Source organism: Microplitis demolitor, chromosome 6 (genome assembly GCF_026212275.2).
Source record: "Microplitis demolitor isolate Queensland-Clemson2020A chromosome 6, iyMicDemo2.1a, whole genome shotgun sequence".
NCBI lineage: Eukaryota > Metazoa > Arthropoda > Insecta > Hymenoptera > Braconidae > Microplitis > Microplitis demolitor.
The window spans coordinates 2,618,972-2,629,561 of record NC_068550.1 but is presented as its reverse complement, the minus strand read 5'-3'; the positions used below and the strand labels follow the sequence as shown (position 1 = coordinate 2,629,561).

Genomic DNA, 10,590 nt, shown 5'->3' with positions numbered 1-10,590 from the left:
ACACACTAGTTTAAATATTAATTAATTATTAAAAAAAAATTACTATTAATATTTTTTTCTTTAAGTTTTTCAGTCGTAAAAAAAATATATAATGAAGTATAGATTTTTATTATATAATGTATAATCCAATGAATAATGAAGAGTGGGCACTTTTTAAGTGTTTGAAATACTTTTTAATTACAATTAAGTAAAATAAAAATGGCACTGATTAAATATACCTTAAACGCTTAAAAGTTTAGCATAATTGTAATTATAATTATTTATATATAAAATAGTAATTTAAAATATAAATCTGAACACGTTGGCTTAATTAAATTGTATTAAAAAATTGCAATTGCATTGAATTTTTTTTTTCACGTAATTATAAAATACTGTTTGGATTATTTTATGGAGTAATCTTGATCTAAGCGTTGAAATCTGCATCCTCAAGCTTCAATTAAAATAAGAAGTTAATTATTATTTTTTTTTACAACACAATTAATAAAAACTAAAAACTTACCCAATAACTTGTCAATTTTTTTTTATTGAATCACGATCTGTAATAATAGTTTATATAAATTTAAGTAATTAATTGATAATTAATATATTTATTTATCACAGAATCACAGTCTTATTTATTAATATCTTCATTGATGATCTTCAGTGTTGTATTTAAATTACTTTCAATATTTAAAAACAAATTTCATTAAAAAAAATAATATCTCTAAGTAATAAATTTTTTTTCTCGTAACTTAAAATTAAAAATTTATCTCTGATAAAATTTGAGACTCGAGTTAAGAAAAAGTTAATTTAAATAAAAATATTGATATTAATATATATCAGTCTTATACCTTTTTTCAAATGTAATCTTCCGTGTTGATAAATATTATTTTTCTTCTTTTTCTTCAAAGCAGGCTCACTATTACTCTTCAAACAACTTTTCCTAATCTTCCTTTGACGATTAGATCTTTTTGCATCAACAAAATCGCAATCATTGACTCTGGCCATTTCAGATTGTTTAGAAATAATGGAAGTAGTAGAGGAGACACCTGAGGAAGACTGTTTAGCGAAATCATTAAAATCTCTCTTATCAATATCAACTGTAAGTAAATTTTCCCCATCATTTTTAAAGCTCTCTTTCCCTTCATTTAATCCACAATCAAATCGATCTTCGCCGCCGTCGATTCTTTCATCATTTAACTCTTTCTTACTCAGTCCCAATGAAACCATGTAATTATGTTTTGAAAAAGTCTTTATACCCTTACTTTTGTTGGTAAGTTTCGGGTCAATCAGCTCCGTGCTGGACAATATCGCATCGGGAGACTCAATATTAGCAAGATGACAATCGAACAAGTAACTCCAGTTACCAGGTCTCGATATCGGCATCGAATCAATCGGCATATCTTGCAAAATATTATCGAGCATTTCATTATTTTCATACTCATCGATACTATCAACTGTCTCCTTCAAAATAACTTCATCACTATCATTAACTCTCCTCATTAAATCATTATCCGCTGAATTTGTCGGTTTTAAATTTGAATAATTATCATCAATGTCAAATTCTAATTTATAATCAGAATACTTAAATAAATTAACATCGTCCCAAAAAATACCATCACCGGACAAGTCTTCCGAGCTGACAGTCGTCGTTACAGGACACATTTCTAAATTATTAATACTATTAATATCATTTAAATTAATACGTTTATCATAATCATTATCATTATCATCATCAGCCATAATTTTCCTAGATCTATTATTTAAAATTAATTCCTGTACATCCTTTGAACTTTTATTCCCACCAGAACAAGACTGATTACCAGTCACATCACAAAGTAATTTATCGTTATAAAATAATAAATCATCTGGTTTGCTATTGTTATTATTATTATTATTATTAATATTATTATTACTACTATTAGCGGTAGCTTGAGTTGAGGTACTGTTATTTATATCTTGACACATTAAATTCGTGGGTTTACTCTCACTAACTTCATTAACAAATACAGGTTTATAATTTGGTAGCTTATCATTTATAATATCAGAAGAATTACCAGTACTGTGGGCATCAACAATCTGCACATCAGCATTACTTTTTATTCGTTCGTTTTTTCTTTTAACTTTATCCTGTTCAACAATTTTTTTCAACCACCCAAGACTCCTCACTTTACTATCTCTCGACTTTTTATTTACGTTTTTATCCCCGCGTGTTTCTTTGGGTTCATCGTCCGTCAGATCGATATGTATCACCTTGCCAAGTCCTTTACGTCTGCTATTTTTAAAACTTTCTTTCGAATACGTAAAACTTCGTCGTGTTCTTGACCCCACGGCGAAGTTGAGCAATTGCTAGGACCCGGCATCAACAACTGGAGATACTGATTTAATATTATCGCGGTTGATTAAATCATTCCAGAGAAGACGGGCATCAAACGACTGTTGCATCCACTCACGAGTCGTGTTCGAAATATTACGAGGCAATAAGTCAGCTAGAGGTGGCGGTAAATCCGGTGGACGAATCCCCAGTAACTTGACAGCAGTATCCTCGATTTTTTCAACTTCTTCCGGAGTGTCTTTGAGACTTCTCCAGAGTTTGAGTCCCAGCAACTGTCATACATACGATTCGCTCGTTACTGAGACACTTGTCTTGCTGAAACATTTGCGAAAAATCGTATCGTAAACCTGGTGATTAGTTTTTGTGAGCTTGGCATTAAATAAAACTCTCAGTACGTGCTCCGTTGAATTGTCTAGATAAATAAAAAGTGTACTCAATAATTTAGTGGTCGCATTGTTTGCTGATGTCAGTTCCAGGTTTACGTAAATTGACAGCAAATCAGATATTTTGTTTAAATACAAATAAGTTACTTGGTCATCACACTGCTCTTTTATGTCAGCCCAGTAAAAATAAAAAAAAGTCAGGGTACGATTTATGTGATTCGATAATTTATCTGCCAGTCCAGGTTGGCGATAAAATTCTACGGCTTCATCAGACACTTTTTTTATGTACACACACAATAAATTTACGAGAATTGTGTGATTTTGTTTGGCGATACTATTACAGAGATCTTTGTTGAAGCTGGTGCACCAGCTAAACCGTTCCTCCATACTCTCGTCGCTTTTGTATTTATTATTTTTCATTGTTTCGTCTTTACTTATTGCGTTTTCGTTACACAGACTGTACTTCTGTCACTCTGACATTCTTCTAAAAATAATTACAATTTAAATTGCTTACTCACTATAATTACTACAAATAATCATATATTTATAATAAAACATCTACTTACTTGATTGTTTACAATTTTTAGCTGTCAGTTCAAACTTTCCCTCAAAACTTTTAAATCAAAATCTTAAAGTCAATCTTATGTTAAAATCTCATATATGTGAAATGAACAAATTTATCTCGTCTTAAATTTTCAAAAAAGTTGTTTATTTATAAAATAATAAACGCACAATCAACCACTGCGTGAATCGCATCCATTAGAAAACTATATGTCATATATATTAAAAAAAATATATTTTTTAACTACAAGATGTCATCATCAGTTGATTCTCCCGTGAGCAGAGACAGTTTTCAAACTTAAAAAAATAAATACTCGTTTTAAAAGGTACAAAAAATTAATTATCATCAACGAAATTTTTTAAATTATTCAAATAATTTCCATAAAATAATTAATGGGTAAAATGAAAATAATAAAAAGTTTTTTACAAAATATTTGACAGCAGAACTGAAGTCCGTGGTCGCAGCCAAAGTTACAACTAACAGATGTCAGTACAGTACTGCAACAAAATAATAATAATAAAATATTTTACCGACTGAGAAAATAAAAGTGAAGGTACAGGAGGAACAGTGACAGCTGTATACAAAATTTGGTTGAATTGAAGCAGGAGCTTGAGGTTACAGTAGGAATCGCAGATGATTCCGAAATCACCTCGTGTATTTTGCAAGTGAATGTACTCATGGAAGTGAACCCAGCGATTTAAACTCGGGTACTCGAATAAAGACTGCGGTTCGTTTCACCAAAGAACTAAAGAAGTGACATGGCGTCCGGGTAGGATGAAAGTTGACTGTTACAATCCAAACGTTAATGTTATTTTCATGACATTAATTTGATATATTATTAAATATATATATAAATATAAAACCGAGAGCCGCGAATTAAATAAAGATACCGGCATTGATGGTAATGCATGCGAGGAAACCACAAAGGATCAGCGATGGGTAGGACACCAGGAAGACAACACTTTATTCGACAATCTTAAATATTATATTTTTTTTTCACCCCGATGTTTTATCTGCCCACTGTCTCAATTAATCAACACGTACTTTCTCCATCAACATCACACTCGATAATTAACACTGACGTACACTTTTCCATAAATATTTACATTTATTTATCCACCAAAATCATTTTTTATTTATTTTACCACTTGAACCTCATCAACTCGACTCGATTATCACAACCGCCATTGAATTTTAACTTGTCTATTTATTTATTTACTTATATCATTATTTACATTTTTTACACTTTATTTACTTTTTTAATAATCATTTACTAATTAGTTTTTTTTTATTCTCATTACAGGTACTTCGAAAAGCACCAAACCCATCCCTATCAGGTAAATATTTGGAGGGGATAAATTGATATATTTGTTTATTACTTTATTAATTAATTAATTATTGAAACAACTAAATGGATTTTAATTGTTAATTTAAATACAAACATTATTATTTATTTATTTACTTATTTTTTTAAATTCGCTTTTTTATTGAGGACATTAAAATGTCTGATGTTGACAGCAATTCAATTACTTGGCTATTTAGAATTTTTATTGTCATTTTACATTTAAATTTTGCTTTCAATTTTAAAATTTCTTTTCCTCAGAAAATTATTTTTCGACTTTTAATTAAATTCATCGCTAATTATTCAAATTATTAACTAAATACATTATTAATTAAATGCATTAATTATCTAGAAAAAATTTATGTCATTGACTTTGTTAATTAATTTTACGTCATACTAAATATCAATTATTGTTTATAAATATAAAACAATTAAACAATGGGAATAGTTATTTTAATAATAATTAAAACTTGAGTGGTTGATGGTCTAGATAAAAATGACAACATAACCTCACCCTGAGAAAAAAATCAATAATCTAGGCTGTGTGAAAAGAATATAAATCTCTGGTATTTAATTAAATATCAAGTTAATTAGTAGTTGTTTTTTGTTTAATTATTTGAGAACAGTCGGTTAATTTATACTGCTGGTGATTGTTGATGACAAAGAGGTAATTGTTGATGAATTGTTTGTTGAAGCAGAACGCCAAGTACAGCGGTTCAAAAGGTGGATATCCATCATCAACAGTATCATCGGACAATCGTTACGAGGGCCGAATGCGCGATTCTCCAAATGGGAATTCGTATAGTCCAGCTGGTGGACTGGGCATGGGCATGCCTGTGGAACGCGAGAGTCCACGTAGCTACACAACCAAACCTCTTTATAAGAAGGAGAGAGAAAATAGAGACTATAAGTTATCTTCTTCACGCGAAAAGTATTCCGGTACTTATTTTGTATAAACTTTTATTTGATATCCCAAGTAGCACTTGCTTTTTTGACATCTATAAGATATCAGTTTTTAGTCTGTTTTTTTTGACTTATCAAGACACCAACATGTTGACAAAACGATCAGAAATTTGTTAACATATTGGTGCCATGATATGTCAACTAGATCTTTTGATCTAGTTCCCTGATCAGGTACTGGGTGTCTTACTTTACCTAAAAGACTTGATACAAATGACGACAAAATGAAATTTGTCTTATCCTTTTAAAGGGCATCTTAAAGTTGTCTCTGTGCTACTTGGGATTCCATAAAAACACTAATTAATTAATTGTCTATTAATTAACTTGCTTACGAGAGTATCAAGAGTTTGAATAGATTTTACGTCAGGTAGAAAGATGACTGTTTGATAATTTTCAGCTTATTCATGCTTGTATGTCTAGATTGTGCACGATCTCCAAAAGACAAGAGAAGCCGTGACAGTCGGGACTCTGAGCACAGGACCAATCATGACAGGAGTGGCGGAGAGGTAACTTAATATTTATTTAAACTAAAAGCTGATGAATAAAATCCTCATTGTCTCAGCTTATTTTTTAATTTTATTTGTCATATTTTTTTAAGATCTTACATCCCATAAAATTATCAAATTCCTCACGAGAATCGTCGCAGCGTAAACCTGCGCATAACTCTTGTCAGGTATATTTGATTTTAATAATTTAATAAAAGTTTATTTTGTTGGTGTCGGTGGATTATGTTTGAGTTTTTTTATTTATGGATTATAGGATAAGAGAGGTGATGAACGAGGTGGTGTTGTGGAAAGAGCTGCAAGATTTGGCGACTGGTCAGAACACTTGAGTTCATCAGGTAAAAAGTATTATTACAATTGCAAAACAGAAGTATCACAGTGGGAAAAACCACGTGAATGGATAGTCCGAAATGACAGCAGGCAACGTCAATCGAATGATTATTCATCTAGGTCAAGTATGTATTTTAAAATAAAAATTATGAATATTATATAATTGTTTAGTCTAATGAATTTAAAATAATAATTAATACTTATTAATAATAATAATAATTATAAAGGTCATGATAAACATTCCAACTCGCGAGCAAACAGTAGCAATATAAGAGACGGTAAATCTCGACAAACAGACAAACGCGAGTACTGGGGATCGTGTTCAGGTAGCAATCAAGCCAGCAATAGTGTGGGTGGTCCAAGCAGAGATGAATTGTTGTCGTTGTCCTCACGTGAGCGTGATAAAGAACAACGTGAACGTGATCGCGAGCAACGGGAGCGGGAGCGTGACCGAGAACAGCGCGAGCGTGAACGCGAATTACAGCAACAGCAGCGTGAACGTGAGCAGCAACGTGACAGAGATGACATGTGTGGTGGTGAACGTCAGTCACAGGACATGGACATATCTCCGGGTGATTCAACGCCGACCTCTGAACCACAGACATCTTTGCACGATACACTGCCACAGGGGCCCGTTCTTCTGGCTACCGCGTTACCGCGACTGGCCTCGCATCCCCCTACATCATTGTCATCACAGTCAACTGGTAAATTGTCGACCTCACCTACGACGCACAGTAGTCAACCCGGCAATAGCAATGCACCTGGACCGCCGGTTACTCTTGCTAATTTACCAAGATTGTTGTCGCAAATAACTGGTAGTAAGGATCAGAATGATATTACGCCACAGAAAGCACTTCAAACTATACAGACTGCTATTTTTTTGTCGCGACAAGTGAGTTATTTATTTATTTTATTCATTTTTTTAGAAGTGTGCGAATAGTTTAAACTTACAAATTATTTGTATCAAATTGATTTGAATTTAAAACCAAATCATTTGTAAGTTTTCGAGTTTTTCGTGAGTTCACAAATTATTCGAAAATTTTTGAACAGCTGAAAATTGTAATATTTTTTTCAATAATTCAAATTTCTGTCAGAGGTAAATAGAGCTCAGATACGAATCTACGAAAAAATTATTTTTGTTACAAATAATTATAAAATTGATCAATTATTTGAAGTTTCGAATTATTCTGTTCGATTCGATTCGCACACACCAAATTTTTTTATTAGATTACATATTAATTGAGTGGTTGATAATTTTTCATTTAAATTATTCAGCAATCAGGAAGTAGTGATCGAGGAGGTAATGATCTTATGGCACCGCTAAAAGTTGATACTAGCGGTAATGTCAATTTGACGAATGAGGGCCCGCCGACCCCAACACATTCAGAGACACAGGATTGCATTGATGCTAGAAAGAGTAATTATCGACAATAATTTAAAAATTTAAGGAAGTTGGGATAGAATTCACTAATATTTTGTATCATAACTAGTGGTGAGTCCTGGAGGATTGAATGCCGGCGTTCAGGGACTAAGTTCGCTGCAGGGAGTCAGCACACTGGGTTCTCTTGGTAGTCTCGGTAATGGTGGAGGTCTCCAAGCGCTTTCAAGAGTTCAGCCACCATTGACACCTTCTCTGACACCGTCACTTGCAAATCATTATCGGGAAGATCTGACTCAACATGTCCGCGCTTTTCCTGCTGATATTCTTGAAAAACAAGTATGTCTAATACTATTTATTTACACTAGTTTTTTTTTTATTCTTCAAGTTAATTGATAATTTAATTTAAAGTTACACGGAAAAGAAATTGTAGTTCTTCCAACCATGATATTGCGAGTACTCCAATATGTAGTAAAATATACTACATAAATAGTAGTGACATTACTACACGTGTGGTTGACGTTATTCCAAGTTGGAGTTGAAATTTCTTTACTCTAAAATGTAGTAACTTCGGTCCCGCGACTATTGAACCGCGGACAGTTCAACTGAACGACACCCACTGTACATTTCTACTGAAGTGCCCTCGGTTGAACTGTATTCAGTTTAATTGTTGCAGAACTAGTAACTCCAAGTACAGCTGCTGTTGTAGTAACTACAATTTTTTTTTCCTGTCACATTAGTATTGAATAATTATAATAATTAATTTTTTAATAATTAATTAGGCCCAAAAATTAAGTGAAGAAGCACATACTATGGGGAGTTTACAATGTACTAGAGTTTCAGCAGAGCTTAAGACTGCACGATCATTAGTGAGGCTCACTGAGATTCAAGCAACATTACAAGAACAAAGGTAATTAATAAATTAACTAATTAATTAGTAAATAATACTAATAATATATTTTATGTTACAGGATATTATTTCTTCGCCAACAAATAAAAACTCTGGAGAAGCTGAAATCCCAAAACTCCTTTATGTCTGACGACTCTTAGTGTAAGGGACTTTATAAAAATTATTAATTAATTAATTATTAATAATAATAATAATAATAATAATATTAATAATAATGATAATGAAGGAACATATAATTAATTCACGCAAGTAAACAAGAATAAAAACATAATTATTAATATTCTCATAAATATTAAAATTAAAGAAAAAAATTTGAAAAAAATAAAAAAAAAAATTAATTAAGAAATGTACCTAAATTATGTCATTAATATAATAGAAGTGATATGAATTAGCGAATAATGATTGGGCTGCCTAGAGAGGATAGGCTTTGCTTCTCAATCTATTTTTAATTAATAATTAATTATTACTATTATTATTATCATCATAATTAATTTTTATCGTCATTTAGCATTGTCGTTTTTATCATTATCATTGTCGTCACGTCATCCTCGTTATCATTATACATTTATAATAATTACCGATTAATTATAAAGGATATAAATAAATGATTAATTAATCAATAAATTATTAATTAATTGATTAATAAATAATTTAAAAAATAAGAAATATATTAAACACCTCTCTGGGAAAACGCATTAGGCCTATCCCCGCAAAGCAGTTACATTAAATTAATATTAATTAATTAATTACATTCGTAATTTAGTATAGGGGAAAAAAATTAATGACTTTAGAACTTTTTTTTTTTTTCATTATTTAAATATTAATTAATAAACTTTGAATACTTGTACTGAATTGTATAAATTATATTTAAAAAAAAAAAAAAATTCACATCTTTGTACTACTTGTGTTGTGACAAAAGTGTTTCTTATCTTAAAAAACAAGACAGCATTTTAAGTATTTCAAGACGATAGAAAAATTTTTTTAAAAATAAAATATTTAAATCGTGAGTACGATTAATAAAATAAAAAATGAATAAATATATATAAATAAATATATATATTAAAATATTATAATAGCAGAATTTATTGACCATTTTATTAACAATTTTTTATATACTTTTTTAATGCATTAATTAATTAATTAATAATATTTTTTTTTTCACCAGAATCTTATTGTTTATTATTTTTTATTACCAAAAAAGTCTATTGGGTCAATAAGTCTTGCCGGCAAATTTAAAAAAAAAGTTGGCTTATTCCAATCGTCATTTGTAAAAAAAATAATAATTAAATAAAAACAAATTAATTTAATTATCTCACCATAGAAATAATAAATTAATGAGTATAAAAAAATGCTTTTGTTGCGCGTAGATTTGCTTTTTATAATTTCCTTGTAATTAGATACGGAAAAATAATTATTAAATATAAACAATCATTATTAAATAATTGATAACTAATTAATTAATTAATTAATTAATTGAATAAATAAATAAAATAGGGTAAAGTCACTGGTGGTTGATTACTAAAAAGATCAACGTCGTTCTATTTATTTGTATTATAATTTTTATAAATTGACTATTAAATAGTTAATTAAATTATAACTATAGATTGTAAGTATTTAAAATTTTCTAATAATAATTTTTACAACTTAAATATTATTTAATTAATTATTAGTTTTAATTACATTTCTTTAATAAATTGATTAAAAAAATGTATATAATTTCTTTATTATGATTATTAAATTAAATGGGATTGATTATTAGTGTCTTTACCCTATTACTTTAGTTGTTTTTTTACACAATTGTTGACAAATTATAATTAATAATAAATAAGTATAAGTAATAATTAAAATTAAGGGACAATTAATTGTATTTTTAACAAAAAATATCATTACTGATCATTTGAAACTTTA

At 29.7% G+C, this 10,590-nt stretch overlaps 2 protein-coding genes across 6 annotated transcripts; one reads left to right on the top strand and one right to left on the bottom strand.

The window, feature by feature from the left end:
• LOC103579150 (putative uncharacterized protein DDB_G0293878) lies at nucleotides 1-4,317 on the bottom strand. Of its 2 annotated transcripts, XM_008560463.2 has the most exons (6): nucleotides 4,260-4,317; nucleotides 3,686-3,756; nucleotides 3,264-3,555; nucleotides 831-3,181; nucleotides 500-536; nucleotides 1-430 (listed from the first exon to the last, which is right to left on the bottom strand). In XM_008560463.2, the coding sequence occupies exons 4-5, from the start codon at nucleotides 1,945-1,947 to the stop codon at nucleotides 511-513; spliced, it is 1,143 nt and encodes a 380-aa protein (XP_008558685.1). In that variant the 5' UTR covers nucleotides 1,948-3,181; nucleotides 3,264-3,555; nucleotides 3,686-3,756; nucleotides 4,260-4,317; the 3' UTR covers nucleotides 1-430; nucleotides 500-510. The 2 variants fall into 2 exon arrangements, with proteins under 2 accessions (XP_008558685.1, XP_008558684.1); XM_008560462.2 differs by lacking the exons at nucleotides 1-430; nucleotides 500-536 and having other exon boundaries at nucleotides 544-3,181.
• LOC103579151 (WW domain-containing adapter protein with coiled-coil homolog) lies at nucleotides 3,840-10,221 on the top strand. 4 transcript variants are annotated; one of them, XM_008560465.2, is made up of 11 exons: nucleotides 3,840-4,198; nucleotides 4,563-4,596; nucleotides 5,300-5,540; nucleotides 5,982-6,067; nucleotides 6,160-6,234; nucleotides 6,321-6,519; nucleotides 6,622-7,286; nucleotides 7,670-7,811; nucleotides 7,885-8,111; nucleotides 8,555-8,682; nucleotides 8,744-10,221. In XM_008560465.2, exons 1-11 carry the CDS (start codon nucleotides 4,158-4,160, stop codon nucleotides 8,820-8,822), a joined length of 1,917 nt encoding a protein of 638 aa, XP_008558687.1. In that variant the 5' UTR covers nucleotides 3,840-4,157; the 3' UTR covers nucleotides 8,823-10,221. The 4 variants fall into 4 exon arrangements, with proteins under 4 accessions (XP_008558687.1, XP_008558686.1, XP_053595931.1 ...); XM_008560464.2 differs by having other exon boundaries at nucleotides 3,841-4,198; nucleotides 5,297-5,540; XM_053739956.1 differs by lacking the exon at nucleotides 3,840-4,198 and adding an exon at nucleotides 4,205-4,341.
• The last annotated feature ends 369 nt before the right edge of the window (nucleotides 10,222-10,590 follow it).

Excerpts from the sequence above, each read along its gene's own strand:
- LOC103579151 (XM_008560464.2), top strand. The coding sequence starts at position 4,158 with ATGGTAATGCATGCGAGGAAACCACAAAGGATCAGCGATGG. Across the intron at positions 4,597-5,296 it reads ACCAAACCCATCCCTATCAG|CAGAACGCCAAGTACAGCGG; the intron begins GTAAATATTTGG and ends TGTTTGTTGAAG. Across the intron at positions 5,541-5,981 it reads TTCACGCGAAAAGTATTCCG|ATTGTGCACGATCTCCAAAA; the intron begins GTACTTATTTTG and ends TTGTATGTCTAG.
- LOC103579150 (XM_008560462.2), bottom strand. The coding sequence starts at position 1,947 with ATGTGTCAAGATATAAATAACAGTACCTCAACTCAAGCTACCGCTAAT.